At 52.6% G+C, this 27,975-nt stretch overlaps 1 protein-coding gene across 3 annotated transcripts; it reads left to right on the top strand.

Annotated features, from left to right (window-relative positions):
- Positions 1-423: 423 nt before the first annotated feature.
- Positions 424-26,339, top strand: DTX4 (deltex E3 ubiquitin ligase 4). Of its 3 annotated transcripts, XM_073346735.1 has the most exons (10): positions 1,236-1,276; positions 7,268-7,481; positions 8,149-8,872; positions 13,513-13,574; positions 14,048-14,209; positions 14,487-14,548; positions 15,388-15,540; positions 17,833-17,994; positions 21,301-21,390; positions 22,960-26,339. In XM_073346735.1, exons 3-10 carry the CDS (start codon positions 8,256-8,258, stop codon positions 23,191-23,193), a joined length of 1,542 nt encoding a protein of 513 aa, XP_073202836.1. In that variant the 5' UTR covers positions 1,236-1,276; positions 7,268-7,481; positions 8,149-8,255; the 3' UTR covers positions 23,194-26,339. The 3 variants fall into 3 exon arrangements, with proteins under 3 accessions (XP_073202834.1, XP_073202835.1, XP_073202836.1); XM_073346733.1 differs by lacking the exon at positions 7,268-7,481 and having other exon boundaries at positions 424-1,276; XM_073346734.1 differs by lacking the exons at positions 7,268-7,481; positions 15,388-15,540 and having other exon boundaries at positions 424-1,276.
- The last annotated feature ends 1,636 nt before the right edge of the window (positions 26,340-27,975 follow it).

Here is a 27,975-nt window from a genome sequence, read left to right as displayed (position 1 = left end):
CTGGGGGCACTGGGCTGGCATAGCGTGTGGGGGGGTGCAGGTTGAGGGACACACGGTTGGGATAGTTAGGGGGCTGCAAGTTGGGACTGACCGGCAGGAGCAGAGCTGGGGGTGTAGGCCTGGGATAGCAGGGTGCTGTGGGTTGGGATCGAGGGCACTGGCCCAGCTGTGTGTGGCGGAGTCTCACAGACACCCTCAGGCCCACCCAGGGCCTGGAGCTTCCTTTTCTGGGGGAATCCCCCCACCCCATCTCTCTTTACATCAAAGTGCTGATAAATGGTTTAACCCCCAGGTGAAATCCCCCTCTTTTGGGGTGAGATGGTTCAACCCAACCCTGCAGCTGCAGTTCCAGCTACGTGGTCAGCAGGTGGCGTCCTGGCGCTGGGCCGGGCATGAGGTAATGTGGTGAGAGTAGGGAGGGGGCAGTGAGGGCTCTGGAGACGCTACGCTCCTGGGAGCTCGCGCTGCGGCTCAGACTCCCCGGCTGCAAAACCTAAGGAAGTTGTTTGGGGAGGATACAATAGGCAGGAGGGAAGGAAGCAACCAAGCCGTGCAATGGGGCGTCGCTTCCCGGCTTTGGAAAGGGGACATCGAGCTGGGTGACGGCTTGCATTTCCCTGCCTGCGTCCGGGAAAGCCCGGCCACCCAGATTCCTTTAAAACAAGGAGGCAGGAGAGCAACAGGGAGGTGGAGCTGCTGCTCATCCCGTGCAAAGGGGGGGAGAAAAAAACTAGAGCATGAAATTTCGAGAAGGGCTTATTGCAGAAAGAAGCAGCAGCAGGAGGCGGAGGCGCTGCAACTAGTGTAACTAAACCCCCGCCCCCAAGAAACCCAGAGCGAGCTAATCCTCCTCCTGGGAGCCCCATTGCAGAGCAGCGCCCCGTAGCTGGGTCTTGGCGGATGAGTGCAATGTCTCGGCGCTGCAGGAGAGCTCCGGGGGGGCACGTTGCAGGGAGGGGGGAGTGAGGGCGAGCCGCATCCCCCCTCAACAAGCAGCCCGGAGGACCCCCTCCCCCCGATTTGTTGAGGTCGCGGGCCGATGCGGCGCTGAACCCGGCCGGCGGAGCCATGCTGCTGGGCTCGGCCGTGGTGGTCTGGGAATGGCTGAACGAGCACGGCCGCTGGAGACCCTACAGCCCGGCCGTCAGCCACCACATCGAGGCGGTGATCCGGGCCGGGCCGCGGGCGGGCAGCGTGGTGCTGGGCCAGGCGGACCGGCGGCTGGCGCCCTACCTCCTGGATCTGCACTCTATGCACCAGTTCCGCCAGGATACCGGTGAGTGGGGGGCGCTCAGCATGACGCGGATCGCCCTGCTCTGCCGGGCCGGGCCTGGCCTGACCCGGATCGCCCTGGGGAAGGGGAGCCCGACCCGCATTGTCCCGTCCCTGTCTCGGGTCGTTCTGTTTTCTGCCCTGTAGCGCCCTGGTCCGGATTGAGGGGCACTGGCAGAGCCGTGGCGGGAGCTGGGGGGGGGAGGTGTCGGGCTGGAGGGGCACTGGCAGGGCGGGGGTCCCGAAGCGTGACAGTGCCTGTGGTTGGTGCCCGTGGTTTTTTCAGTCCTCGAGACTTGGAGGCTGGTGTTTCCAGCCCAGCTGCACCTGGGCTCCCTGCGGGGAGGCAGCCCCCGGTTCGCAATGGGAAGGATGTGGGTGTTTCCGAGAACGGGAATATACCCAGGAAAGGCGGCTTGCCTGGGAATCCCTGGGCGCCTGTGAGCTCACACCGAGCTGGGGAATCCCCACTGCATCCCGAGAGGAGGGGGGAAGAGGTTGCAGGTGGGGCAGCTCCCCCAACATGCAGGGTGTGGAGCAGTGTGAGCCTAGCCTGGCACCGGGGGGGGGGGAGGGAGTGGAACTGGGAGGGGTGGGGGGAAGAGATGGCAGCATGGGGAGTGCCAGCTGGGATGGGGAGACCCCTGACAGCACAGGGGCTCCCAGCTTTATGGCAGCCCCTCCCCGCTTTGTTATAAAGTGGGGAAGTGCTGACTCTTGGCTGAAGCTATGCCGCTCGAAAGGGCAGAGCAGAATCTGGTTGTTGGCATGGGGAAGAGTGCTGGCTGGGGCTACTGTGGGGCCACAATGGTTGGCTCCTCGGCTAGCCTCTCTGGCACTCTTGGCTTGGTGCCCTGTGCAGCCCCGTAGATGCAAGGGTATAAGTTGGCTGTGGGGGCTGAGCTGGAGACATCAGTGGCCCTGCCCAGAAACAAGGGTGCAGTGGTGGCCTGTGCATGGCTGGACATGATGCTGGGGAAGATGGGCACCATGCTCCTAGTCCTGGATGTTCCCAAGCGGGATGGATCATGGACTGGCGCTGCTCCTGCTGTGGGTTCCTTTCCCCCATGGGGCGTGGCTCAGCTCCCACTCCTCATCCTTCCCGCTGGCCCTGTGTCTGCTCGGTCCAGGCCCTCCAAAATCACCCCACTCAGTGGGCTAGTCACCATGGAGAGAGAGGCAAGTTGTCTGTCCAGGTTCATTGGGGCCAGATTTTTCTCTAGAGACTGTCCAGAATAACCCCTCCACACACACACACCACTCCCAGTGATGGAAGGGCCAGGCAATCCATTGCTCACGGTCTGCCCAGAAAGTGACATGGTGAGCCAGCACAGAGGATTGGGAGGGAGATGGTGATCCCCAGGTGGATGCCCGGGAGAGGGGCGGTGACCCAGGGTGCGGGCAGCCTTTCTGAATGGGATGTTGGTTTTGCTCTTGGCGTGAAGCCTGGCAGAAGCTACAGGTGTCCGTGGCTGGGGGCTGTGGCCCAATGGTGATTGCACCCGTCCTCAGATCCCTTTTCATTTCCCATGTGGCTGGGGAGGGCGCCACAGCCCTCCAGATGAACTGCCCCTTGGCGGGCTGGTGCTCCTGGCACAGAGAGTTAAGCCCACCCCACTCCCAGCTCTGAGATCTCCCCTGGGGTGATAGGGGAGGGGGGTTCTCCATTTTTGTACAGGCCTGAGATCTGCAGACAGCAGAGCCCCCCCATCCACTTTGGTGGGATGCGGAGTCGGTTTCCAGTGGAGGCACCCCTACATACATGGGGCTCCCAGTGGCAACCCTCTCTTTCCCCAGGTTCCATCTGAGAGGAAGGCAGGGAGTAATAGTGAAACAGGGGCTCTGAGGGAGGGAGGGGGGTGGGGTGTTGGCTGCTAGAGTGCCCCCCCCCCCCGCCCTACTGCTGGGCTGAATGGGGAATTGTTCTGCCTCTGGCTGGCTTGCTCTGAATGTTGTTGTTTTGGGTCATTAAGGGGTTCTGATGTGGGGGGTCACGACCCCAGCTGAGCCTTGAATAGCTATTGTCTCTTTTCTTCCCTTATTGAATGGGAGGCTGGCCGCATGTCCCTGGCTATGGGAGGGGAGGGGGGACTTTCCCACAGGATTGCTGCATGGCGCTGGACCTGCCAGATGCTGAATGCCAGCACTGGCTCCTTCCCCTTCTCATCTGGGATTATAATAAATTACAGATGCTGTTTGGAGCTTGGTTTCTCTCCCCACCCCTCCCCACACACAGCTCCCTTGGCAATTCCCCCTTTGTCCCCCTCACGTCTCATTCTCTGGCCTTTCTCGATGGAGGAGAGTTAAAATATTTTCTACTGAAAACTCAAGACTAATTGGCTGAGGAATTCTGTCAAGCTCGGAGTTCGAAAAATCACATGGGAAGCGTTCGAACTCCCTTCCCCTGCCATGTTAATGTGCACAATTAAAAATCCAAGCGTGACCTCCCATGGAGATGTAATGAAGTGTTGGAGCTGACAAAGTGAGGGGTTGTACCCCAAAATTGTAGCACTTTAACTATATACTGGTGCTTATGATGTGATAGCTGTTGCCATTTGGGAAGAGGCAGAAGCTATACCAGTATAAAGCATGCTAGGGGTTGTACTGATTTAAATGTGAAGGTAGAATCTCACCAGAATAATTACAGTGGTACCAAACTGGTGTGTAGACCAGCTCTGAGACTTCCTTGTGCTTTACAGCATGCTTACGTGCATGTTACGAAGCACCGTATGTAATTACAGTTAAACTCCAGTTTATTCTTTGTTCATATGCTGAGCTGCAAAATTCAGTGTGTTCTATTCTGCTTCCACCATTGCAGTGTCTGGGTGCCTCACAATCTCTGATATTTATCCACACACATCCGTGTGTGTGTCTGCTTTACTGATGCAGATCTGAGGCCCAAAGAATCATAGAATATCAGGGTTGGAAGGGACCTCAGGAGGTCATCTAGTTCAACCCCCTGCTCAAAGCAGGACCAATCCCCAACTAAATCATCCCAGCCAGGGCTTTGTCAAGCCTGACCTTAAAAACTTCAAAGGAAGGAGATTCCACCACCTCCCTAGGTAACGCATTCCAGTGTTTCACCACCCTCCTAGTGAAAAAGGTTTTCCTAATATCCAACCTAAACCACCCCCACTGCAACTTGAGACCATTACTCCTTGTTCTGTCATCTGCTACCACTGAGAACAGTCTAGATCCATCTACTTTGGAACCCCCTTTCAGGTAGTTGAAAGCAGCTATCAAATCCCCCCTCATTCTTCTCTTCCGCAGACTAAACAATCCCAGTTCCCTCAGCCTCTCCTCATAACTCATGTGTTCCAGACCCCTAATCATTTTTGTTGTCCTCTGCTGGACTCTTTCCAATTTTTCCACATCCTTCTTGTAGTGTGGGACCCAAAACTGGACATAGTACTCCAGATGAGGCCTCACCAATGTCGAATAGAGGGGAATGATTACGTCCCTCGATCTGCTGGCAATGCCCCTACTTATACAGCCCAAAATGCCATTGGCCTTCTTGGCAACAAGGGCAAACTGTTGACTCATATCCAGCTTCTCATCCACTGTAACCCCTAGGTCCTTTTCTGCAGAACTGCTGCTGAGCCATTCGGTTCCTAGTCTATAGTGATGCATGGGATTCTTCCGTCCTAAGTGCAGGTCTCTGCACTTGTCCTTGTTGAACCTCATTGAACCAGATTTCTTTTGGCCCAATCCTCTAAGGGAACCTCTAAGAAACTAAGGGACTTGCCCAAGAACCTGCAAGAAATCTGTGCCAGAGCAGCGAATTGACCGTGGGTGTCCTAAATCCCAGGCTGGTACTCTAACCTCTGGGCTGTCCATCCTCGATGGGATTTCTAATGGGAATCTGTCATTAGTATTGATTAGTGTGGTTCCATTGCTGTGTTTGTTTGTTTTAAAGTCTCTAGAAGCTTTTTATTTTTGGGAACGCCCTACTCACAGAGGGCTGGGTCCAGCAGCTGCATGTTTGTTTAGTGCAATAGTGACTGGATGAGGTATCGCATACAGAGCTAAAGGTTAGTTTTTTCTTGAGAAGTTTGATCCTGCAGTGTCGAAGTCAGGGGAAATTGTGCTGCTGCCCTGGGTGGTGGCAGGACCGGGCACAAGAGGGGAACCACAGCAGAGCAGTTAGTGTGCCCCAGCAGTGTCTCTCTCTGAGATCTCATGTGATCAGAATAAGCCCAGCAGGGTTTTAAAACTTAACACTGTCAGAGTTTGTGAGATTCACCAACTGAGCTGCGCTGGGTCAGAGAGGGTCCATGCGGCACCCGTGGAGTACTGGATCCGAGTGTTGTCTTCTTGGGTTCCATCGCCTAACATGGTTCAGCTTTGCAGGGACTGTAGTCCCACGTGTATTGCCTTTTGACAATTTTTTTGCATCAGTGTCGTAAAACATTTCCTTTAAAAACTAAGGAAATTCCCAAATGCACAATTGTGTGAAAGCTACAAATGGAGGTTGGTTCTTAAAATGGAAAGAGAAATTTTGTAGTAATTTTAACAACAAAACATCTGAAATTCAGGAATCTCCTGGTTTGTGGAACCTCATTTAACTGGACTCTGCACTTTTACCAATGCTTGTCCTCTACCCATGCCCCACTCCCTTCTACCCCTACCCTTCATCCGCATTCTCGGTATGTACCACAAACCTTGAATTACCAAAAATACACAGAATGCCATTGCACTGTGCCAGGGATGAAATGAGTTGCTGGGGCTCAGCCCAATTCTGGGGTGCCCACACCCAGAGAACTAAAGCTCACTGGGGCTCTCCCAGTACTGGAGTCCTGTGAATTTTGGGTTCTGATTCATGCTGGGAATACTATCAACTACCGTAATGTAGATACGCTTCTACTCCTCCATTCTCACCTCTCCATGGAGCAGCAACTCACACACAGACTCTCCTTCCATTCAGCCACCTGTCAACAGAGAGAGACATTTCTGCTCTTACCCCTCTGCCTACAGCCCAGAAATGATACTGCCCTGGATACCTGTGGCTTGACTATATTCAGAGGTGGCTACATTTTGTAGCAGAGCCCTCTACGACTTGCATAGCTGGGCTGGGGCTGAGTGCTATGGGCGGTGTCAAACTGCATTCAGGTCCAATTCAAATAATGTCATTGATGCAAACAGCATTTGGAGGTGATTGTGTGGGAGGAAATCAAAACCAAGGGGACAGAAAGCTCAGGCTACCCTTTCTACCCTGTTGATTGCAATACACCTTGTATCTGTAACCTCCACATGAGCAGCAGACTCCAAAGAGAGGTGGGTAGGGAGGTGGGGTCTGAGTTAAGGCTGTTTGTGGAACCATGACTGTAAATTTTCTGTCTTTTACAGAGTTAAAAAAAATCATTATTTGTAGCCAATAAAGGCCCCAGCTCCAGCTGGGCTTCATGGTGGTGGGTGCTGCACAGACCCTCAGCTTGTCTTTGCTCCCAAGTTCCATTCGTCTAACTTAAATTGGTTTAGTCAAATGAGTGCAACTTTTGAGTGGACTTGTGTACCAGCTTAGTGCTGGTTATATCTGTTTAGTTTCTGCTTGTAAATCTACTGATGAGGGACAGACTACTACCAGCTAGATTAAGGCCTGGTCTACACTTAAAATATTTGCTGGCATAGCTATGTTGATTACGAGGGGGGAGGGAGAATCACACCTCTTGTCAACATAACTGTGCTGGTAAAAGTTCCAGTGTAGACAAAGTTACACTGGCAAAAAAGGTCCTTTTGCTGGTTTTGCTTGTTTTGTTCAGAGAACAGGTATAAACTCTACCAGCGGAGGAACTCTTGCTGGCATCAGCTGTGTCTCCAGTAGGAGGGGTTGCCAGGATCACTATACCTGCAAATGCTTTCCTTTGTAACAGGGAGGCTAATGAATCGTTCGAACAATTTAGCAAGTCTCGCGGTGGATACTCCGTCACTGGTCATTTTTAAATCAAGATGGGATGATTTTATTAAAAGCTGTTCTCTGGGAATTGTTTTGGAGCAGGTCTCTTGGCTGTATTAGACAGGAGGTCAGACAAGATGATCGCAATGGTCCCTTCTGGTCTTGGAATCTATGAATCTAGTGGAGATGAAGCCTGATGGAAGAGAGTCCACACACACAATTGTGCTGATAAATAAACTGGTATAAAATCAGCCCTTCCCCTTAAGCTCATGCGACTTTGTTTGAAGTGCAAGAAACATTCTTTGCCCCTAAAAACGTAAGTCCAGATCCCCTAAAAGGTATTTAGTGCTTAATTCCCATTGATTTCAATTACAGTCAAGGCAATGGCTCTCAACCTTTCCAGACTACTGAACCCCTTTCAGGAGTCTGATTTGTCTTGCATACCCCCAAGCTACACCTCACTTAAAAACTACTTGCTTACAAAATCAGACCTAAAAATACAAAAGTGTCAGAGCACACTAATACTGAGAAATTGCTGACTTTCTCATTTTTACAACATAATTATTAAAAAAAAATCAATTGGAATATAAATATTGTACTTACATTTCAGTGTAGAGTATATAGAGCAGTATAAATATGTCATTGTCTGTATAAAATTTTAGAGAGTACTGACTTCGCTATTGCTTTTTATGTAGCCTGTTGTAAAACTAGGCAAATATCTAGATAAGTTGATGTACCTGCAGGGGTACACATACCCCTGGTTGAGAACCACTGGTCTAAGGCTCTGACATCTTGCTTTAGGCTGGTTACGTCTTGTATCCCCCAGCTCGTACCCCCATCCCATCCCATGGAGGCTGTGGGCCCCCAGCTTGTAACCCCCGTCCCTTCCCAGGGATGCTCTTGGGGAGTGGGGTATGGACAATGTATGTAGCCTGGCTACCACAGACTCTTCTCATCTCTCTGTTTCTCCCTGCTCTCCCTAGGCACCATCCGCCCAGTGCGGCGGAGTTACTATGACCCCTCCTCGGCACCGGGCAAGGGTGTGGTGTGGGAGTGGGAGAATGACAGCGGCTCATGGACAGCCTACGACATGGAGGTGGGCATCACCATCCAGCATGCCTACGAGAAGCAGCACCCCTGGATCGACCTCACCTCCATTGGCTTCTGCTACGTCATTGACTTCAGCACTATGGGCCAGATCAACCGGCAGACCCAACGCAAGCGCCGCATCCGCCGACGCCTCGACCTGGTCTACCCGCTGGTCACCGGCACCTTGCCTAAGTCCCAGTCATGGCCGGCCAGCCCAGGCGTTTCCAGCTCACCTCCCACCCCACCCTGCACCTGCCCCCAGTGCCTTCTGGTCATGAGTGTCAAGGCGGCGGTTGCGGCTGGGGCCAATGGTGGGACTGGCGCCGCGGTCCCCCAGCAGCAGCAGCGTAAAGCCTCCGCCCCGTTGGGTGGCCCCAAGCCTCCCATCCCAGCACCTGGGCTCAAGCCCCCAGATGGCACAGCCACCACGCGCAGCTCGCTGAAGACCCTGGCCTCCCAGGTGAGCCGGAGGCAGGCAGCCAGCACACCGGCCCTGAGCTCGGCCACCAGCCTGCCTGCCGCCAATGGGAAGACCACACGCGCCAGCCTCAACACCCTCAACCGCACCCACCTGCAGCGCCTGGCCATCGCTCAGTCCCGTGTGCTGATTGCCTCCGGGTGAGTGAGCGAGCAAGCGAGGTTCCCCCTGGGGTTCTTAATAATCAGCCCAGGTCCAGGGTACCCACAGCACAGAATGCCAGCCCTCCAATAGCTGGTGCTAATCAGCGTCTTAGCCAAGGGTCAGTGAAGTAGGCTATGGAGGCCGAACTCCCTGGTGGCTGTTGGCAGGACTGTGCATGCGGGAGGGGGGAACTTGCCCTGGGGTAACCTGTCCAGTACCCACTCTGGGAATGGGCTCCGAGGGCTGCCCCACTGGCCCTTTCAGCTGCGTTCAGTTAACATCCATTGAAAGGAGAGCCTGCATCACGGGTCCCGCTGTTTGTTTCCGGTGCCCTGCACCCTCGGCCTTGTCCATGGACATCTGTGCTGCCACTGTAGCATGGGTCCGTCTGCCACGGCTGCCCATCTGGGACCATGCATCTGTTGTTTCAGTCTCGTGCTGTGTGTATACTTTCATTCTGGTGTTGCTGCTGTTTTACTTTAAAGGCCTTCGGCAGTCAAGACACCAGGCTGGCATGGGATGAGAGACCAAGTGTTGTCATAGATCAAAATCTGGATAGGAGTCGGAAAGCAAAAAGTAGGGTCCAGTGGTCAGTTCTCATCCCGGCAGAAGGTGAACAGAGGGATATAATTTCCATACTGAACCGTGCGGTATTTTATATATTTATTAGTGATCTGGAAAGGAGGGTGGACAGGAAAATGTGCAGAAGACACAAAGGTATTTAGGTTAGTTAGGACCAGAGAGGGCTCCGAGGAACTTCAGAGAGACCCAAACAAGCCTGGGGAATGGGCAACATGATGATAAATGAAGTTCAGTGTTAATAAATGCTGTGTAATGCATACTGGAGGGGAAAATTTAAACCACTCGTGCACCGTACGTTAATCGCATCAGCTCAGGAATAAGTTGTCATTGTAGATAGCTCAGTGGAGACCTCTGCGCAGTGTGCAGCTATGGTCAGAAAAGCAAAAAAGCTGTTAGGATGCTCAAGGAATGGGATGGAGAATAACACAGACACTTGTAGTGCCAATACATCAGTCAGTGGGGTGGCTTTGCCTGGATGCCTTTGACAGCACAGGTCACCCTGTTCCAGAAGGATGTTGTAGAATTAGTGGGGTTCAGAGAAGGGCGGTGTGAATGGCTAGGGCCCTGAAAAAACTTCTATGAAGAGAGATTGTAAAAGATTACCTTAAAGAGGAGCTGTATAAGAGGGGACGTGATGGAAATATGTAAAATACTGACTGGTCTAGAGAAGGGAGATCCCTGTCTCATAACATAAGAACAAGGGCGAGTCAGTGAAACGGAGAGGGGGGGAATTCAAAACTGATGAAAGGAAATACTTTTCCGCACATTTTGTCATTAGCCAGTGGAACTCTCTGCCACAGGATGTCGTTGAGGCCAACGACCTAGTAAGGTTCAAAAAGGAACTGGACATTTTCACTGTTAACAAGAATACCCAGAGTTATAACAGTAAGTGATGACAAAGGTAGCAGGGATATTAAACCTCCTGCTGCAGGGGTTAAGCCAGTCTCTAGTAGAGACCACGATGAGACCTAATGTGGGGGGAAATTATAACCTGTCTGCTCCTGTAAGGCTCATGTAGCTTCTTCTGCAGCATATGGTGCCAACCACTGTCAGAGACAGGAGATTGGGCTAGCTGGATCTGGGGTCTGATCCAGACTGGCAGTTTCCTTGCGAGTCCCAGCCCAAGTGTGCAGGGTGCATTTACGCCAGGTGACTGGGGTGTAGACCATGTCAGCCAGTCCCAGGTTCCAGCCATTAAGACCTGGGAATTTCGTTAACAATTGGCCTGGGGATTCCATAGTATTTGTGTTTTAGCTGCCGTAGGTGGAGGAAACCCCAAGGTCCAGATCCCAGCTGGTATAAATCAGCTTGAGCCCAGCTGGGGATCTGGCCCACTGATTCCACTGGAGCTACATGGGCCATCGCTCCATTGACTTCATCTTCTGATTTACACCCACTGCAGATCAGGCCCAGAATCTTTGTGGTGGCTATTTGTCACCTCCAAATCTATATGGCACAAACCTCCAGGGTGGTGGAAAGTCCCTAAGGAAGAAATAAAGCCTGCTGTAACTGTAGCCCACACCTCAGCCCCTCTCTATCTCCCTCTTCACATCCCAGCCCCTCTCTTTCCCCCTTGACAAATACCAGACACCTCTTTAATGATAAAATGGGTGAGGCCCGCAATCCCCTTTTGAATCTTAATGAGGCTATGGGACATTCTTTCACTCGGCCCTGCAGGGGGAGGGAGGCGCTATCAAAAGGCCTATAGAAAGCTTTTCATGCCGCTGCCTGATGAGGAAAACATTTCGCCCCCCTCCCCAGAAATCCCTTTCTTGGCCATTTAATTAGCGTGGTTCTCGCCCTTTGTCTGTCTTTTCCATCAGCCTTCTGTCGCGGTTCGCCCAGGCCTGTGACCCCTCCGGGAAACTTTCCCATGATAGAGAGCAGGAGGAAAGGGCCACAGGAACAAAAGGAGCTGTGAATGGTTTAGAGACTCAGGCAGGGTTTCTAAAGATTGAGAGAAAAGGGACATGGGGATTGAGAGAAAAGGGACATGGGGAGGAGGAGCGCGGGGGAGGGCATGTCTCTAGATTAGAGGATTCTCTGGCTAGGCCTTGGTCTGTCACTACGGCAACTGTTGTCCGGCTAGGAGGGTGCCCGGTTCTGGCTCGCCCTCCTCTGTTGCCGCCCCCAGGTATTAAATAGATCCCCCTGCTCCCCCCCCCGCCCTAAGCCATGTCAAAAGTCCAGCCATGAAATGGCACATTCCGACTCGGCCGGGCGCGCTGGTGCCCTGGCGTTGTGCCACCTGACCCCTGTGTCTTGCCGGGGAGCTGTCTCTCATTCCGCAGGCTCACATGGCCGTTTGTCCCTTCCAAGGCCGCAGAATGGGACACGGGCCACCCCCAGTGCAAAGTGTGTGGGGCTGTTTTGCCATCATCGCCCCCTAGAAGCCCCACTTCTTCCCCGACTCTCCAACGCCACTTAGCCCTTCAGGGGCATAAGCATTGATGGAGAAAGTGGGCAAAGCAGGCCTCACTGGGACACCAGCAAAAAGCACAGGGCATGGAGAAGAGAGAGTGGGGGGGGCACCAGTTGTGGGCTCAGCTGACCTCACTGGCAATGAGCGGTACATGCCCAGCCAGCAGTCTGCGATGGTGCCTATGTCTGCAATTTCCTGGGCTCAACCTGGTTGGCAGCAAACACTGGACACGAGAGTGGGTTGCGTAGTGGGACCTCTGCCCCCTGGGTTCTGCCTTGTACCCAGAGTCCCCCTTGGTGGTATATTTCCCCGAGTCTTGTTGCAGTGTTGTCTTTTCCTTTTCGTAAGTCCATCTCAGGTGGTGCAGTCATTAGATTCGGTGCCAGCCCAAGGTCTTGTGATATTCAGTCCCAGCGCCTTGGTCTGGGCCAGAACAGCACTGCCACCTCCAAAGCTTGGCTGTGCTTCCAGGTCTGAAAGATTGTAGCCCCACCAGCCCTAGAAATGATCTCTTGAATGAGTAGGAGATGTGCGTATAAAAATCCCATTGCCTGGATTATCGTGATGCTCCTGCCGTGTCAGTCCTGGCGGAAGAGCTAAACCCGGAAAACAGGGCTGTGTACCATCTGGGTGTAACTGGAGCTTTCTGCTGCTCTCAGGCTGCCACGGACATGTCTGAAGTGCGTGGGTGGGTGGAGCAGTGGCCTGAGGTGATTTTTAGGGCCAGCCCCCAAGCTGGTGCTGCACCCCCCACCCGTCAGCAAGAGTGAAATCAAATCCATCCTGGGCGTGGCCAACACCCGCCGCAAGACGACCAAAAATACGCTGGAGTGCAGTTGTCATCAGGACAAGGAAATTTTGGGGGCAAGGCCTTGTGGGGACTAGAGCTCTCTAGCTTCTGCCCCACACTCCCCTCAGCCTGTCATTGTCTCTGGTGGCTGTATTTCCAGATCAGATGATGAGTGTCTTCCCCACCCACGCTCTAGCCCTATGCTCCTACCCAGATTGGGTGCACACCCTGGCTCGCATGTGCACATGCTGGCCCTTGCCAGACTGGGTTGGCCCACAAGGTGTGTGAACTGCAGGATGTTAGCCGGAGGTAAAACCTGCTGGTCTGGTTGGGTCACATGAACAATAACAGCTCCCATCCCCTGCAAGGTGCAGCCTGGAGTGGAGAGGAGAGGACAAGTGGCTGCGGGCTGTCTGGTGGGAGCTGAGTGCAAGGCATCCTGGGAAAGGGAATGTGCCACGTGCCCTTGCTTTGCCAGCCCCCTTCTCCAGTGGGGGGTGTCTTGTGAACTTCAGGCTGAGCCACATTCACTCCCTGGTTTGCTGAGCCCCTTGTCCTCGGATCGCTCAGCCTGCCCCAGCCCCAGACCATGTCCCCTGCTTTTCGGGCTCTCCGTTGTCCATTGACGTTCCCGCTCCCTCTCTGTTTGGAGGGCTTCTGTTTGCTCCTCGCTCGCCCCCCTACTCCCTAGCCAGGATTCCCGTGGTGGGGGGCAGTGGCCTGAGACAGGGGAGCCTCTGGGAACCGGTGGGTCCATGCATTGCACCAATCAGTGGGCCAGGAGCTTTCCCCAAGGGGATGGACTCACAGTGAATTCTGACCCCCCAATTCCTTCCCCTCAGGGTTCCCACCGTCCCAGTGAAGAACCTCAACGGCTCAAGCCCTGTTAACCCCGCGCTGGCAGGTGAGGGAGCCAACCGGTTGGGCCAGCCTAGTGTGACTGAGCAATAAAGACCTCCGGGGGCAGGGGGGCAGACTCACACTTCTGGGGCTGGTGTGGGGAGTGGGCTTTGAGCAGCACCTGTGTAGAAAGGGATGGGGGGTTCTGGGCAAGCCTGTACCTCAGAGGAATGGGGACAGACAGTGATATTGGTCCATTTGTTGTAAGGGGTGGGTGGAGAGGTACCCTGTTCTAGGTAGGGGATGGAGAGCACCATTGGAGGGCAGGACAGGGGGCTCATAGGCTGCGGTTTAGGAGTGAGTGGGGTTGGGATGTCCGTTCTGTGAGGGTGCTGGGGTGCGGGGGATTCACAGGGTGGATCTGGATCTGTTAGAGGCGGGGTGGAGCTTCGGGTTGCTGGCCCAAAGGGCTTGTGGGGGTGCCTGAGATTCCTCGGAGCTGGCTTCTCAGGGCCTTTCCTCATCTCTCTCCGGCAGGGATCACTGGGATCCTCATGAGCGCGGCGGGGCTGCCCGTCTGCCTCACCCGCCCCCCCAAGCTGGTGCTGCACCCCCCACCCGTCAGCAAGAGTGAAATCAAATCCATCCCGGGCGTGGCCAACACCTGCCGCAAGACGACCAAAAAGCAGGCCAAGAAAGGTGAGTGTGAGCCCTTACTCAGAGCCTCTGGGAGTCTGCACACCCCTAGCGGGAGCCCCTTTCTGTCCCCATGTCCTGCCAATCTCCCCACCAGGGTGCCATTCACCCCAGCCTTATTGCACAGCTTCCTCTCCCCCCCCCCCCCCGAGCTCTGTCCCCACTCAACCCTCCCTTCCCCATGGCGCCCTTTTCCTAGGGTGCCTCATGTCTCCCCAGACACGTTCAGGGCAGTGTAACTCTTGCTCCCATGTGCTGGTTCTCTTCCTACCTGCCCCAGGTAAAACCCCGGAGGAGGTGCTGAAGAAATACCTGCAGAAGGTGCGTCATCCTCCGGACGAGGTGAGAGCGTGGTGTGCCAGGTTGCCGTCTGTTGGGGTGTAGGGTCGGTCGTCTGTCTTGGGCTAGGTATTCACTGCCAAAATCTCTGTAGTTCTGCAGTGCATTAGCGCTCTGGCTGTACAATCCTGGAGAAGACAAGGCACAGGTAGATTTGACCTCAGTGTAGCTGGACAAAGTCAATGCTCTACCCCCGCATCCCTCAGGTGACCTCCGCCAGCTACAGCGAGATCAGAGCCACGTCTACACCAGGATCGTACAGCGAGCTGGAGCTGTCCCTGGTTGGTTATCTTGCCATGCAAACATACCCTTTTGGGTGAATTGTGAGGAAAGGTTGCTCACGCTGTATGTGAGGTGTAGGGGGTTGCATGCTGTGTGCACGTTGTCTGGGTGGGTGTAAGCACATGGCAGAGTTGCACTGAGGGCGTTTCATAGCTGCTTGCTTCTGGCTGTTGGTGTGTCCTCGGGAAGGGGATCCTCGCGCCAGCAAACAGGGCTAGGCTGATGCCACTGGAGCTCACATCTGCCTGTCCTTCCACAGAGCAAGGCCAGCTCTGGCTTCCCCCGCCAGTGGGCCCTGACCCTACCCTGATGACGGGGCTCTGATTCCTGGTTAGCCTCGCCGCCACACTGAACCTGCATGGCAGTAGTTCTTGCCCAGTGGGACCTGGGCTGAAAAATGCTCCTCTCTCCCCCCCAACATGGCTCATTCACATTGGCCTACATGCTCAATCGCTGCGAGCCTGGGCTGGATTCAGACCAGGTCTGTCTCTCCGTCTGACTCAACTTTCTCCTCTCACTGCCTCCTCCTCCTCCGCTGCCCCCCCCCCCCCCCCTCCCAGGACTGCACCATCTGTATGGAGCGCCTCTCCACCCCCTCTGGCTACAAGGGACCCCAGCCAGCTGTCAAGCCCGACCTAGTGGGAAAACTGTCCAAGTGTGGCCACATCTACCACCTCCACTGCCTGGTCGCCATGTACAACAACGGCAACAAGGTGCGTGGGGGGCTTGGCCAGCTGCCACTACGGGGCCCTGGCTAGGACTGGCTCCTAGCATAGAACGTTCCCTGGGGTTGGACGCTGAGCCAATCAGATCGCTTGCCTGGGGCTGAATCCTCCTTCCTGATAGGCTGTAAGAGCCCAGTGTTCTCTCTACCATTTCTGCTGGTGTCTTCCATTGGCTCTGTGGAACAGGAGGGCTTTGCTTAGTCACTTTGCGGTGAGCGCCGATTGACCCTTCCTGAATGCTTGGCTGTCTCAGTAAACGTTAGCAAGTCGAGTAGAAACCATTCTCAGTGTGGGTCTTCCTCATATCTGGCCATCCCTGCCCCAGACGGCCTCTTCCATTCTCTTCCCTTAAACCATCAGTGAATTTTACACAGTTTTCCCATGGTTTTATCCTGTTTCGTTAGGATACCTGTCTGTGCTGCAAAGGTTATCTGGTTTGCTGCTGGGCGTGAGGCAGTAGTTAGAGATCCAGATGGGGAGTCATGAGACCTTCGCTGATGTGCAGTTATGGTTGGAAAATGTCCCCTCACCTGCTGGAGAATTTTTGAGTTTTTGGCAAAAAAATCTAAAGCTAGAGTATCTTGGCTACAGTCCCAATATTTCCATTTGGAAAGTAAGCTGTGGTGCCTCCTACGAGTTACTTTGTGGGTGCCTTGTGACGCCATTCTCCTCTATTGGCCAGGCTACCTGCTTGGACTATGTCTCCCCTGTTGCATCATGGTCTCCTTGTCTTGGTGAGGGGAGGTGGTTGCATCAGGACTGGTGTATAGCCATGATGCATCACGGGAGTTGAAGTCCAGCTGAGGAGCCCAGACCATAGAAGAGAATGGGAGCATGAGACAGCTGAAATTCAACTCTGATAAGGTCCCTGCTCTGTGCCTCATTTTCCCTATCTGTACTACAGAAGGTATTGTGAGTAGAGCGGGGTGAATCACTGCATTTTTTTTTGGTTTGCTGACCGTTCTGCAAAATTTAAAAAAAAAAAAGTTTGGGTCAAGCTGAATTTGAAAATTCTGAAAAAATTTGCCACATCAAAAAAGTTTGTTTTGGGTCAAATGAAATGTTTTAGCAACCCAAGACGTTTTGTTTTGGGCATTTTTAAAGGCCTAGAGCAGTGGTGCTCAACCGGGGTACGCGTACCCCTGGGGGTTTGCAGAGGTACATCAACTCATCTAGATATTTGCCTAGTTTTACAACAGGCTACATAAAAAGCCCTAGCGAAGTCAGTACAAACTAAAATTTCATAGAATTACTTGTTTATACTGCTCCATATGCTGTACACTGAATTGTGACTATAATATTTACATCCCAATTGATTTATTTTATAATTAATTGTAAAGATCAAAGTCAGCAATTTGTCAGTAATAGTGTGCTGTGACACTTCCGTATTCTTATGTCTGATTTTGTAAGCAAGTAGTTTTTAAGTGAGGTGAAACCTGGGGGTGGCACACAAGACACATCATCCTCTGGAAAGGGGTATGGTAGTCTGGAAAGATTGAGAACCACTGATCTAGAGTCACAAAATGGCCAAAGAAGGAAGCATTGGTGCCACCTCCCTTAAAAGCTTTTTCTCAGGAGTTAGGACACTCCCTTGGATTGTGGGAGACGTGAATTCAATCCCCCTCCCTCCCCACCACCTGATCGGAAGAAGAGATTTGAAGTTGGGTCTCTCACATTGCAGAAGAGTGTCCTGTGGGCACCGGGGCAGGTCTCTCTCTCTTTCTTCTTGAAAATGATTCACGCAGATGACCATTGATCAGTGTGTCTTGAGAAGAAGATCCATTCAATATATCCTAGGGAAGGTTGAAATTTTTCTGATGAAAAATGGCTTTTCAAACCAAACAAATTTTTGTTTGGTTTGAAATTTTATGGGGAATCAAAAATGTTTTGCATCATTTTGATTTTTCATTTTTGGGTTTTGTCCCCCCACCAAGAAAAGCGAGGGAAAGGCGTGAGGAAGAAACATGAAACTCAGAACAAAACTTTTCGATTTTAAATTTAAATGGGGGAGAAAAGGAAATTGTTTAGTCAAAAAACCTGAAAAAATTCCATAAACATTTTTGAAAAAAACAAAGAATGTTTCATTCTCAATCATTTTATGGGAAAAACTATTTTTGATCATTCATATTATTTCCTAGACAAGGTGCGGGGGGAGTGTGTGTGGTTCAGTAGAGGGGTGTGTGGCGGGATTGGAGGAATGTCAGTCTGACAACAGTAAATATGAAGGAGGAAGCTCTCCTGATTTGGTTTCTTTGTCTCCTTTCTTCCTCTTGTTCTCAGGATGGGAGCTTGCAGTGCCCAACCTGCAAAACCATATATGGGGTGAAGACTGGGACTCAGCCCCCCGGGAAGATGGAATATCACCTCATCCCTCACTCGCTGCCTGGGCACCCTGACTGTAAAACCATTCGGATCATCTACAACATCGCGCCAGGGGTCCAGGTGAGACCCCAGCTCTACAGGAGGGAGGGGGCGTGTGTGACACTTCCCGGAGTTATCTGGGGTTGGGAGGCACTTCGCTACCACCTGCCCTTAGCATGAGGAAACCTTGTCTGTGCCTACAGGGGACCTGCTCCCTGCCTCCACAGGCAACAGACTCAATCCCCTCTAGGCCTCGTCAGCCCCCCATCACTCAATGGCATAGCGCTAAGCACACTCCAACCTTAAACCCTCTGAGCGTCTCTCTGGAGCATCCAGCCCCTGCTCCACTGGACACTCACAAAGTTCACAGATTCACTGCTCCCAGTTTACCAGTTCCACCTCCAGTCACGGCTCTGTGAAACACACAGCACTGAGACAAGTATGTCGTGAAAACAAGCCAAAGTTTATTTAACAAGGCATAAGAACGGCCATACTGGGTCAGACCAAAGCCCCGTATCCTGTCTTCCAACAGTTGCCAATGCCAGGTGCCCCATAGGGAATGAACAGAACAGGTCACCATCAAGTGATCCATCCCCTGTTGCCCATTCCCAGTTTCTGGCAAACAGAGGCGACTACAGACACAATCCCTACCAATTCTGGCTAATAGCCATTGATGGATCTATCCTCCATGAATTTATCTAGTTCTTTTTTGAATCCTCTTATAGTCTTGACCTTCAGAACATACCCTAGCAAAGACTTCCACAGGTTGACTGTGCATTGTGTGAAGAAATACTTTTTTGTTTGTTTTAAACCTGCTGCCTATTAATTTCATTGGGTGAGCCCTAGTTCTTGTGTTATGAGAAGGAGTAAATAACACTTCCTTATTTACTTTCTCCACACCAATCATGATTTTATAGACCTCCATCATATCCCCCCCCTTAGTTGTCTCTTTAACAAGATTGAGACTTTTCAGCTTAGAAATCTCTCCTCATATGGAAGCTGTTTCATGCCCCTAATCCTTTCTGTTGCCCTTTTCTGTACCTTTTCCAATTCCAATATAGGCATGGAGATTCAAATGAAAGCAAGTAGAAATTTTAGAAACAAAAGGTTACATCTAAAGTAAAATCATAACGTGTGTTCGATAACCTAGACCAAGTCAGCTAAAGCTCCCCCCAAAGCCCTGCCAGTGTGTTTCAGCCAGGCCTGGCTGTGATCCTTTTCCCATGAGGCAAGTCACGCTTGTGTCCTCAGTAAAGAATGCCAGGGGTACCTCTGCCCCCCCAGATATCCCCTGAGAATCTGTCATCTGTACTTGTAAACAGGATCTCTTGTATATTTCCTTACTTGATTAGCAGCTTGGCTATGTATGCAAATAGATCTGCATTGTGGACAACAGACAATGCTCAGACAGGGAGGTAAGCTCAGCCTGGAATGGTCTGAGGCATGTCACCTGTTTACCCACTGTGATGGGTTCCCCCTGGGGTGCCACCTGGAAGTTTGGTACCACTGAGCCCTCTGACCCACCAGCCTGGGCGCTTCTTCTCACACTATACTGCTGTGACAAGCAACAGACTCACTCCCGGTCCTGCACTTTCTCCAGCATTCATACAGGTAGGGACACACCCAGCTGCAGTTACTTCAGGCTCTCTGACCAGGCACTGCATGGACCAAAAATAGAGAGGCTACAGCCAAAGTAACCACCAGCTTCCCAGCTAGAACCACCACCCCCGCCACCCACACACACACTGGAGTATAAACCCAAAATTATACCATCTTGCACTGTAAGCTAATAGAGTTCATCCCTCCCTAAATGTGGAGAGGAAATGCAACAGCCCCCTGAGCTAAGATTCCCAAGCACTTCACTCCAAACTTACTGATTTAGATTAAAACATAAAATAAGTTTAACTACAAAAGATAGCAGATCAAAGCAGATTACTTAGTAAATAAACAAAAATGCAAACTAAGCTCAACATACTAGAAAGATAGGATTTGAATTAACCATCTCTCACCCTGATGGATGATACAAGGAGGCTGCAGATTCTTAAGGCACAAGCTTGCTTTGCAGCTTGGAATCCCCAAGTTTTCATACACAGGCTAGAAATCCCTTTAGTCTGGGTCCAGCACTTCCCCCAGTTCAGTCTTTGTTCCTCAGGTGTTTTCAGGAGTCCTCTTGTGTGTGGAGTGAAGAACAACAGATGATGTCACTCCCTGCCTTATATAGCTTTAGCATATGGTGTGAATCTTTTGTCCCAAACTCAGCTTGTGGAAAAACACTGACATCCCCAAGATGGAGCCCAGAGTCATGGGGCCTGGTTAAATGCCCTTGCATACCTTGCTGAGTTATAGCAGCCATTACTTACAGGCTGCCTGGAATGTTTACAGGGGAAGATTAAGTTTTTCCATGGTCCATTGTCTTTGCTGATGGGCCATCAGCACTGTCTGGCTTCTTCATTGTTGTACCAGAAAGGCTAGTTGTGGGTGTCACCCACAGTAAGCAGGATGGAAATATATTCCTAATTTTATATACAAAAACGATTAATGCACGCAAATAATCATATTCAGCAAATTATAACTTTTCCAATGACACCTCACATTACCCGTCTTGTACAAAATGCATCATAATTATGTCCTTAGCATATCGTCATATCACTGTGAAGAATATGGGGTGCAATGTCACACCAGCCTTAACTCACATACCTTGAGAACATAATTTTCAGTATAGATGCATAACCCCTTAAATATTATCTGTACATACATGTCACAGCGATCGTGATGACCAGTGGGCTGCTGGCGCTCTGTAGAGACCTCATGTGCCACCCTTTGGTGAATTATTATGCAGATATCCAACTCGGGGGATCCCTATAAAACCCTATGTACCCACTCTGCCCACTGGCCTCAGGAGACCCCTGTATCAGAGCAGATGGGTGTGGAAGGCGCCTCTTGTGAGAGCAGTTGCTGTATTGTTGCGTGTAGCCGCCTTGGTGCAACCATGGAGAGAGATCTGTGATAACTCCATACCCCCAAGGGCTGTCTCTGGTTGTGACCCAGTTCTTGGAGGGAATGATCATGCTGGTGCAGCAGCTGTCTTTTGCTTGGTGATGGCGCGTACATTAGAAGCAGCCTTTTTTGGAAGTGCTGCCGGACAGGCAGGCTGCATGGGGAGTTCGGGGTAATGTCTCTCTGCAGGGCCACGGGCCCCTGGCTGGGCACCCTCCTCCCTGGCGGGGGGCTTGTAGTAGATCCAGCAGTGGGTGATGGGGGCACTGGAGGGCCCTGCAGTTGTGTGGCCCTGCAGCTGGTGATGCTGTGATGACTCAAGATTAAACAGCGCTTATGCACCCTCTCAAGATCCCAAAGGATGCAATTTCTCTCTCTCCCTCTGCACAGGGACCAGAACATCCAAACCCTGGGAAAGGCTTCACAGCCCGTGGATTCCCTCGACACTGTTACCTCCCGGACAGCGAGAAGGGCCGAAAGGTGAGGGGTGTCCTGCCAGCGTTCCCTCTGATTTTTCCCACACATATGCAGAATGAATTTTGTTATGGGCATCAATATGAAGGCAATGTGTGACACATCACCTTCATATTGTGCACATTACAAAATTCGTGTGGTGGGCGTGGGGCCGAGGGGTTTGGAGTGTGGGAGGGGGCTCAGGGCTGGGGCAGAGGGTTGAGGTGCGGGCTCTGGCTGGCAATGAGGGCTCAGGACTGGGGCAGAGGGTTGGGGTGGGGCTGGGGATGAAGGGTTTGGGATGCAGGCTGTCCCAGGGCTACAGTGGGGAGAGAGGACTCCCTACCAGCTCTCTCTCACCCCCCCTCCCCTGCAGTAGCACCTGTGCTGAGGGGGTGGCAGGGGAGAGGCGCCTCTCCCCACCACAGAAGCTCTAGGGCTTGGCTGGGTTGGCCTCTCCCCACCACAGCCCTGAGTGCCTGCGGGGTGCTTAATAGGCTGCTGTGTGGCCGTGCAGCTTAGAGGGAACTTAAGTCTTGTCCTATGTCTCCCAAACCCAGGACATTCGGACTGTGGGGAGATTCTGCCTTCAGTCAATGGTTCATTAGGGCAGTGTGGGGTGGGGTGAGGTGAGCTTTCCCCAAGAGAGCAGCTGGTTTGGGGCGGGACAATAGCCAAAGGAAGAACCACACACCTCTAATATCCCAGGTGGAAAGTGTTCTCCAGACCCAGAGAGGGGACAGAGCATCCCTACAGAGTGGGGTTATTGTCCTGTGGAGCTGAGAGAAGGGGCTGTCATAGGACAGGCTGCCCCCTCCTCACTAGAGAGCCGATGAGGGAGGGAAATCTGTAGAAGATATAGGGTTGCCGGACTAGCCCAGGGGTCTTTGGATGATGATGGGGATTCATACAGGATCATAGCCTGGTGCGTGCGTCCCCGACACAAGCTCCTCTTAGGAGATGAGCTTCAGCTCTGGGACGTACCAGCTCCTTTCACTTGGTCTCCTGCAAAAGACCTAAGATGCCAGGAGCCCACCATTTCAGTGACATCTCTAATGGATAATCGAGGCCTTTTCAGAGGCTGTGGGTTCATGCCAGAGAAAGCCCCGGTATACTCCACAGTGAGCCAGACCTAAGTCCATCAGCGCTCTGTGTACAAGAGACCAGATACAAGGTCAGTTGCAGACCATTTAAAACAAAAAACAAACCCCCAAATCAAACCCTGGAGTTTTTTATTGAATTTTGATATGAAAATAAACTCATGTTTCTTTTGTGCTGCTTCTGAATGTGCTGGTCATAACATGTTGCCGCATTTTGTATGGAAAACTCAGTGCCTTGCCTGTCATGAGAGGCAGCTGGAGATTTTGGTTGGGGAGCCAGGTTGGTGGTTGGTGGTGGTGAAGCACATCAGCTGGATGAACAGCTGTGAAATAACAGAGTTATCATGTTATGTCATCGTTATGTTTCAGAGTTAACGACACAATGGGATGAACCGCGCCACTCAAGCTTGGGAGAGGCTGTGTGCAGACTCCAGCCTGTCTTGGGGTGGGCTCTCAGCTGCTTGTGTATTAACCTTTCCTTCCTGCACTCCCCCAGGTGCTGAAGCTGCTGCTCGTGGCCTGGGACCGCCGCCTGATCTTTGCCATCGGTACCTCCAGCACCACCGGCGAGTCAGACACGGTGATCTGGAACGAGATCCACCACAAGACGGAGTTTGGTTCTAACCTCACGGGCCACGGCTACCCAGACTCCAACTATCTGGACAATGTGCTGGCCGAGCTGGCGGTGCAGGGCATCACGGAGGAGAGCGCGGCCCAGGAGAAGGACTGAGAACAGGAGGAGGGGAGGAGATGGCATTTCTTTGTGGCGGGAGCAGCGCTTTGTCACGTGGCGGTGCCCCACACTCGCCGCCTCCTCTCTGCCCCGGTGCCTGCACCCTCCCCCACCTCCTCCTCCCACTGCTGTGATGCTCAGAGGGCACCAGTCGCACCATTGAGACGTGTGGCTTGGGGTTGGAGCAGAGGAGGAGGCCCACGGTGCCTCGTCAATGGGCATATCTGTGGGGCCGGTCTCCCAACATGGGCGCCGCCCGCACCCAAGGTTACCAAGGTTAATCTTGTTGCACTTGGCTGGGAATGGAGGGGGGATTGAACCGCTAAACCCTGTGAAAATGAACTGCCTCTTAGGGCACTACCCTGCGGGAAGTGCTCCTGTCCCATAAGGCAGCTCCGGCACCGCATGGGAGCCGCTGCAAAGGCCTGTGGGAATGCCAAGGATTCAAACCGGTCCTAGTCTTGCCCCGGTTAGGAGACTGGTTGCGTGTTGTTATGTCACTGCTGCTTTCATGTTGTGGACTCAGTGTGAGTTGGAAATGTGCTGTTTGCAGGTCTGGTACCCCCCGCCCAACCCACCTCACCCTCCCAGGCCTGCCTGCCTGCCTCCCCGATCCCACCGCACATCGGGTCAGAACCAGGTCTGCTGCCTGCTTGGATCTGAGCCTTGGGGAAATGAGATGGAAATCCCATCTCTTTGATATGTTCCACACTGGGTCAGGACCAGAACTAGCTGGGTACGAGTCTCCTGGTGCTGGTCCATAGTGGGCTGGAGCAGAACTAGTTCCTTAATAATTCATTCCAGCCGCTACGTGAACAGTGCTAGAGCAGGGGATGGGAATCCGTGATGGATGGATCAGAACCAGACCCGGTCTTCTCCGGGTCCCTCTTCCCCTCCCACTCCCCCTAATCCATTCTCACCTGGGTCAGAACCAGTCCAGCTGGCTCAGTTTTGTGCAGTGGGGTGTGCGGGAGAGAAATCCCTCACTCCCTGATCCCTTCTGTACGGCTCAAAACCAAGTCTGGTTCTCCCTGTCTCAGTGAGTGTAGTTTACTCCAGTCCCATCCAGAACTGTGTGAGCTGATCTCCTTGTACCTGTGAAGGAGCCATACCCCCGGGGTGGCTCTGTCTGGTCAGGCCTGGTGGGGGTGAGTTGTTATGTGGGGAGGGGAGGTCTGATTTCCCTCCCCCCCCCCCCCCCGGCCCCATAAGATGGGTTCTTTGAACTGTTTGTATGGGGGAGTCCCCCTGGATACGGATCTGAATTTATATACCTCATGTTTTGGGGGTTTGTCGTATATATGTATGTATATCTATCACGTCACGCTTGAAGATGACGTTGGCGCTAGGATGCTTAAAGGAAACGGTACTTAAGTTAGACCTAGAGGCCAAGTCCGCTGGCACTGGCCGTTCACCATGGCATGGGGGCGAGGCAAGCTGGGCGGCCATCTTGAAAGAGAGGCGCCCAGTCAGGCTTGGCCACATTGCAAAATGGCCACCACACGCCCCTCAGGAAGGTGGGAAAAGGGCACAAATACGCTCCTGTTAGTGTTTGGAGGGGGGCAGGGGGCTGATTGGAAACATGCCTGACCTGGGGTTAGCCTCCATGTTGGGGAAACAGGAGCCCAGTAACATCTATAGTTCATCCATAACCCTGCTCAGCCTCTGTGGTGCTGCGACCTAGTGGCCTCTTTGCAGCTAGTGAGTGAGGTGGGTCCCATGGGCTATGCGCCAGGTCCCATCCCTGTAGTGAGATGGGGAAGGGGTGGGTGAGGTGGCTCCCTGCTGGGATCCTGACCCTTTCCTGTCTTGTTGCTTAGTTCTTTGGCTTCTTGGGCTTTCCTGGCTTGGGGATTTTCCCCTTGCAGCCCTTGTGAAGTCCCTGTGGGGCAGAGGAGAGGGGAGCAGGTGATGTGGCTGGGTGGGGGTAGGTGAGGCAGGACTAGGGAGGGATAGGAGTTGCGATTGGCTGCAGATGGAGTTTGCCGGAGTGGTGGCAGGAGCAGGGAGAGGAGGAGGGGAAACCCAGAGGCTTCACAAGGCCTGTTCACCCTGCCCCAGAGAGATCACAGCAGCCGCCAAGCTGGGATGCCTGAGGAACTGATCCTGTTCCAAACTGCCTGGAAACCCCCTTCATTGCCACAACAGCCCCTTTTAGTGAGGGGCTGAGATCATCCTGTCCTGAGCACCCCTTTTGTCCCCCAGAGGTGGCCAGTGCCCCAAGACCCACCCTTTTCTGTATTTCCCATGCACTTGCTAATGATGGGGGAGTAGTCCTACCCCCAGACTAGAACAGGGGGGAAAAGGAAAAAAAACACTAAAAAATGGAAATGTTTTGATTTTTTTACAAGGCAAATGATGCTTTTTTGATTCAAAATTGCTTTCCATTTTCTTTATCTTTAAAATGCTCTAAACTTGAAACTATCTTTTTTTCTTTGAGTTGCCAGAATTTTTTGGTTTCTAAATTATTATTTTTTGAACCACCAGCAAACTGAAAATGCTGTTAATCACACAGATCTCCCCCCAACCCTTGAGATTCCCCACTGTGCATATCTGAGCTCCCTGCCCTAGCCTCCCCCACATCCTCTATCCCCCTCCAAGTATATCTCAGCTCCCGCCCCAGTCCCATATTCCCCCTCCTAGCCAGTAAGATTGTCACACGTTACCCAGCCCCTACCCCTGTTGCGCTAGCAAGGAGTGGCCTCCAGTCTGACTTGGTTTCTAGGATAGGGGAAGAGGCTTGGAAGGGGTCACCTACAGGCCCCTGTGATTGTTCCTCCCAGGGAGGGGTGGGGTGTTGATTGTCTCTTCCTCCCTCCCCCTCCAGCTGTGCTTTTGTTTTATTTCTAACTGTGGTTTTATACTTTCTCTAGAAGGACCAGGGTGGGGCAGGGTGGCTGGGCTGTGGGAAGGGTCATCCCTCCTCTCTGTGTGTCCTCGTGGCATTGGATGCGGGGTGTGCGGCTGGGGTGGGGCAGTGTCCTGCTGTATATTGTGTTCTGTTTGTGAACGGTGCGCTGTGCCCATCTCTCTGGTGTGTTGCCACACGATGGCACTGCCTGCTCGTGTGGGGTGTATGTGCCAGTTTAATAAACGGAGAGCTCTCCCACCAGGTGGTGGGGGCGTTTGCTGTCTGCATCACCCGGGCCTGTCCGTGTGTCTTTTGTTACCCGTTTGTGGCAAGTGGTCATGTGAGAGCCTCTTCCTTCCAGGGGGATGGTCAACCCAAGGCCAAGAGGGAGTTACGGAGTCTGATTCTCATTCACCAGCAGAAGTTGGTTCCATAAGAGAGATTCCCTCGCCCACCTGCTCTCGCTGAAATCTGGGACGAGCATGGCTGCCAACAATCTTTTCGTATCAGTGAGTTGAGTTGAAACAGTTCTCTGCTTTGGTCTGTCTGAGCAGGCACTGCCCCTCTCACTCTCCAGAGGTGATGCCCCCCTCATGAGCTGTGAGTGTTTAATTCCCTCTACCCCAAGGTAGAGGGCTGAGTTCACAAGTGGTAGAACAAGGTGGGTTATACTAGGAGTCACCACTAAAAACCTGGCCCTGCTCTTCCCTAAGGAAACAATCCCAATCTATGAAAAATCCCTCTTGATCTAGGAATCTGTTCACCCAAACACATGCTGGATTTCATAGACTACAACACAGTATATACATATATATTTTTTTACAGGTTTTTTTAATGCATTGTCCCCTGTGCAATTAACTGCTAGCTGAAATAAAAGAAAAGCTGCATCTTTCTAATCTATTGTGGAAACCTGCCAGAGGTTAGAGAGAGAAGGTAGTGGGTGACTCAGGATACTGAGTTCCTTTTCTATAATGGCATATGAGCCAACTGTGAGTACTCAGAAAAGGGTAAGGGGGGGGAAGGAATGGGGGCGAGAGAGGGGGTATTTTCAATAGAACTCAACCTTGAACCATTTTAGTTCTTGCTTTTATGGATGCCCCCTAGGAGCATGCTGGAAAAACTTCCTATGGATGGACAAAGGCCACGCCGCTCTTTGTGTCTCTCAATTTTTGCCCAAAAGCAGGCTCTTTGGCTTCTATTGGGGTTTGCTCTGCCTCCCGGGTTGCAAAGGAGGTCTGTCCATCCATTACCACCACCCTCTCCTGCAGTGTGAACATTATCCTGCCTTTCCAGCTGGGGAAACTAACATGGGGCAGGGGTGGGGACACAGAGCTATGAACGGAGCTGTGCCAATCTGCTGCTATAGCCCAGCAGCCCTGTGGCAGCCATCTCCCTGCAGAAGAGAGCTAAAGGAGGTCTGGGGCCTGTAGCATGAGAGAAAGGGGGAAGGAGAGCTGGGGGCGTAGGTAGGGGAGGTTCCCCTTTTTGAAGGATGACCCTAAAGACACCCCAAACTACACAGCACCCCTGGTGGGGCCATGTAAGCAGAGGTGATACAAGGGGCATTAAGCTGGTGTGGCTGGGCAGGGGGTGCCAGGGGTTAGAAAGAGGCAGGCTCCAGCCTGAGGGTTCCTGGGAGGGGATGGGGGCTCTGAAATACAGAGTGCATGTATTTCCCCCTCCCTTGGTGTTGGCTCCCTGGCATTGCTGCATGGGAGGGTGGGTGTCTATGTGCCTATAGACTGAGATGGCTCTGAACTCTGCCCACCCCCTGCCACCACCTTGCAGGAGATAGATGACATCCCCTGTTCAGGCACCTCAGCGTTGCAACCCTGCCCTCCTCCTGGAGCTGCCCATGGAGACAGGCTCCTGGCTCCTACCCTGGCTGGTTATGCTTTCCTTTCTACACCTGAGCATTGGGAAGGGAC

The sequence above is a fragment of the Lepidochelys kempii genome, chromosome 6 (genome assembly GCF_965140265.1).
Source record: "Lepidochelys kempii isolate rLepKem1 chromosome 6, rLepKem1.hap2, whole genome shotgun sequence".
Lineage (NCBI taxonomy): Eukaryota > Metazoa > Chordata > Testudines > Cheloniidae > Lepidochelys > Lepidochelys kempii.
Note: the sequence above shows the minus strand (reverse complement) of the source record. Positions and strands in the feature narration are given on the sequence as shown.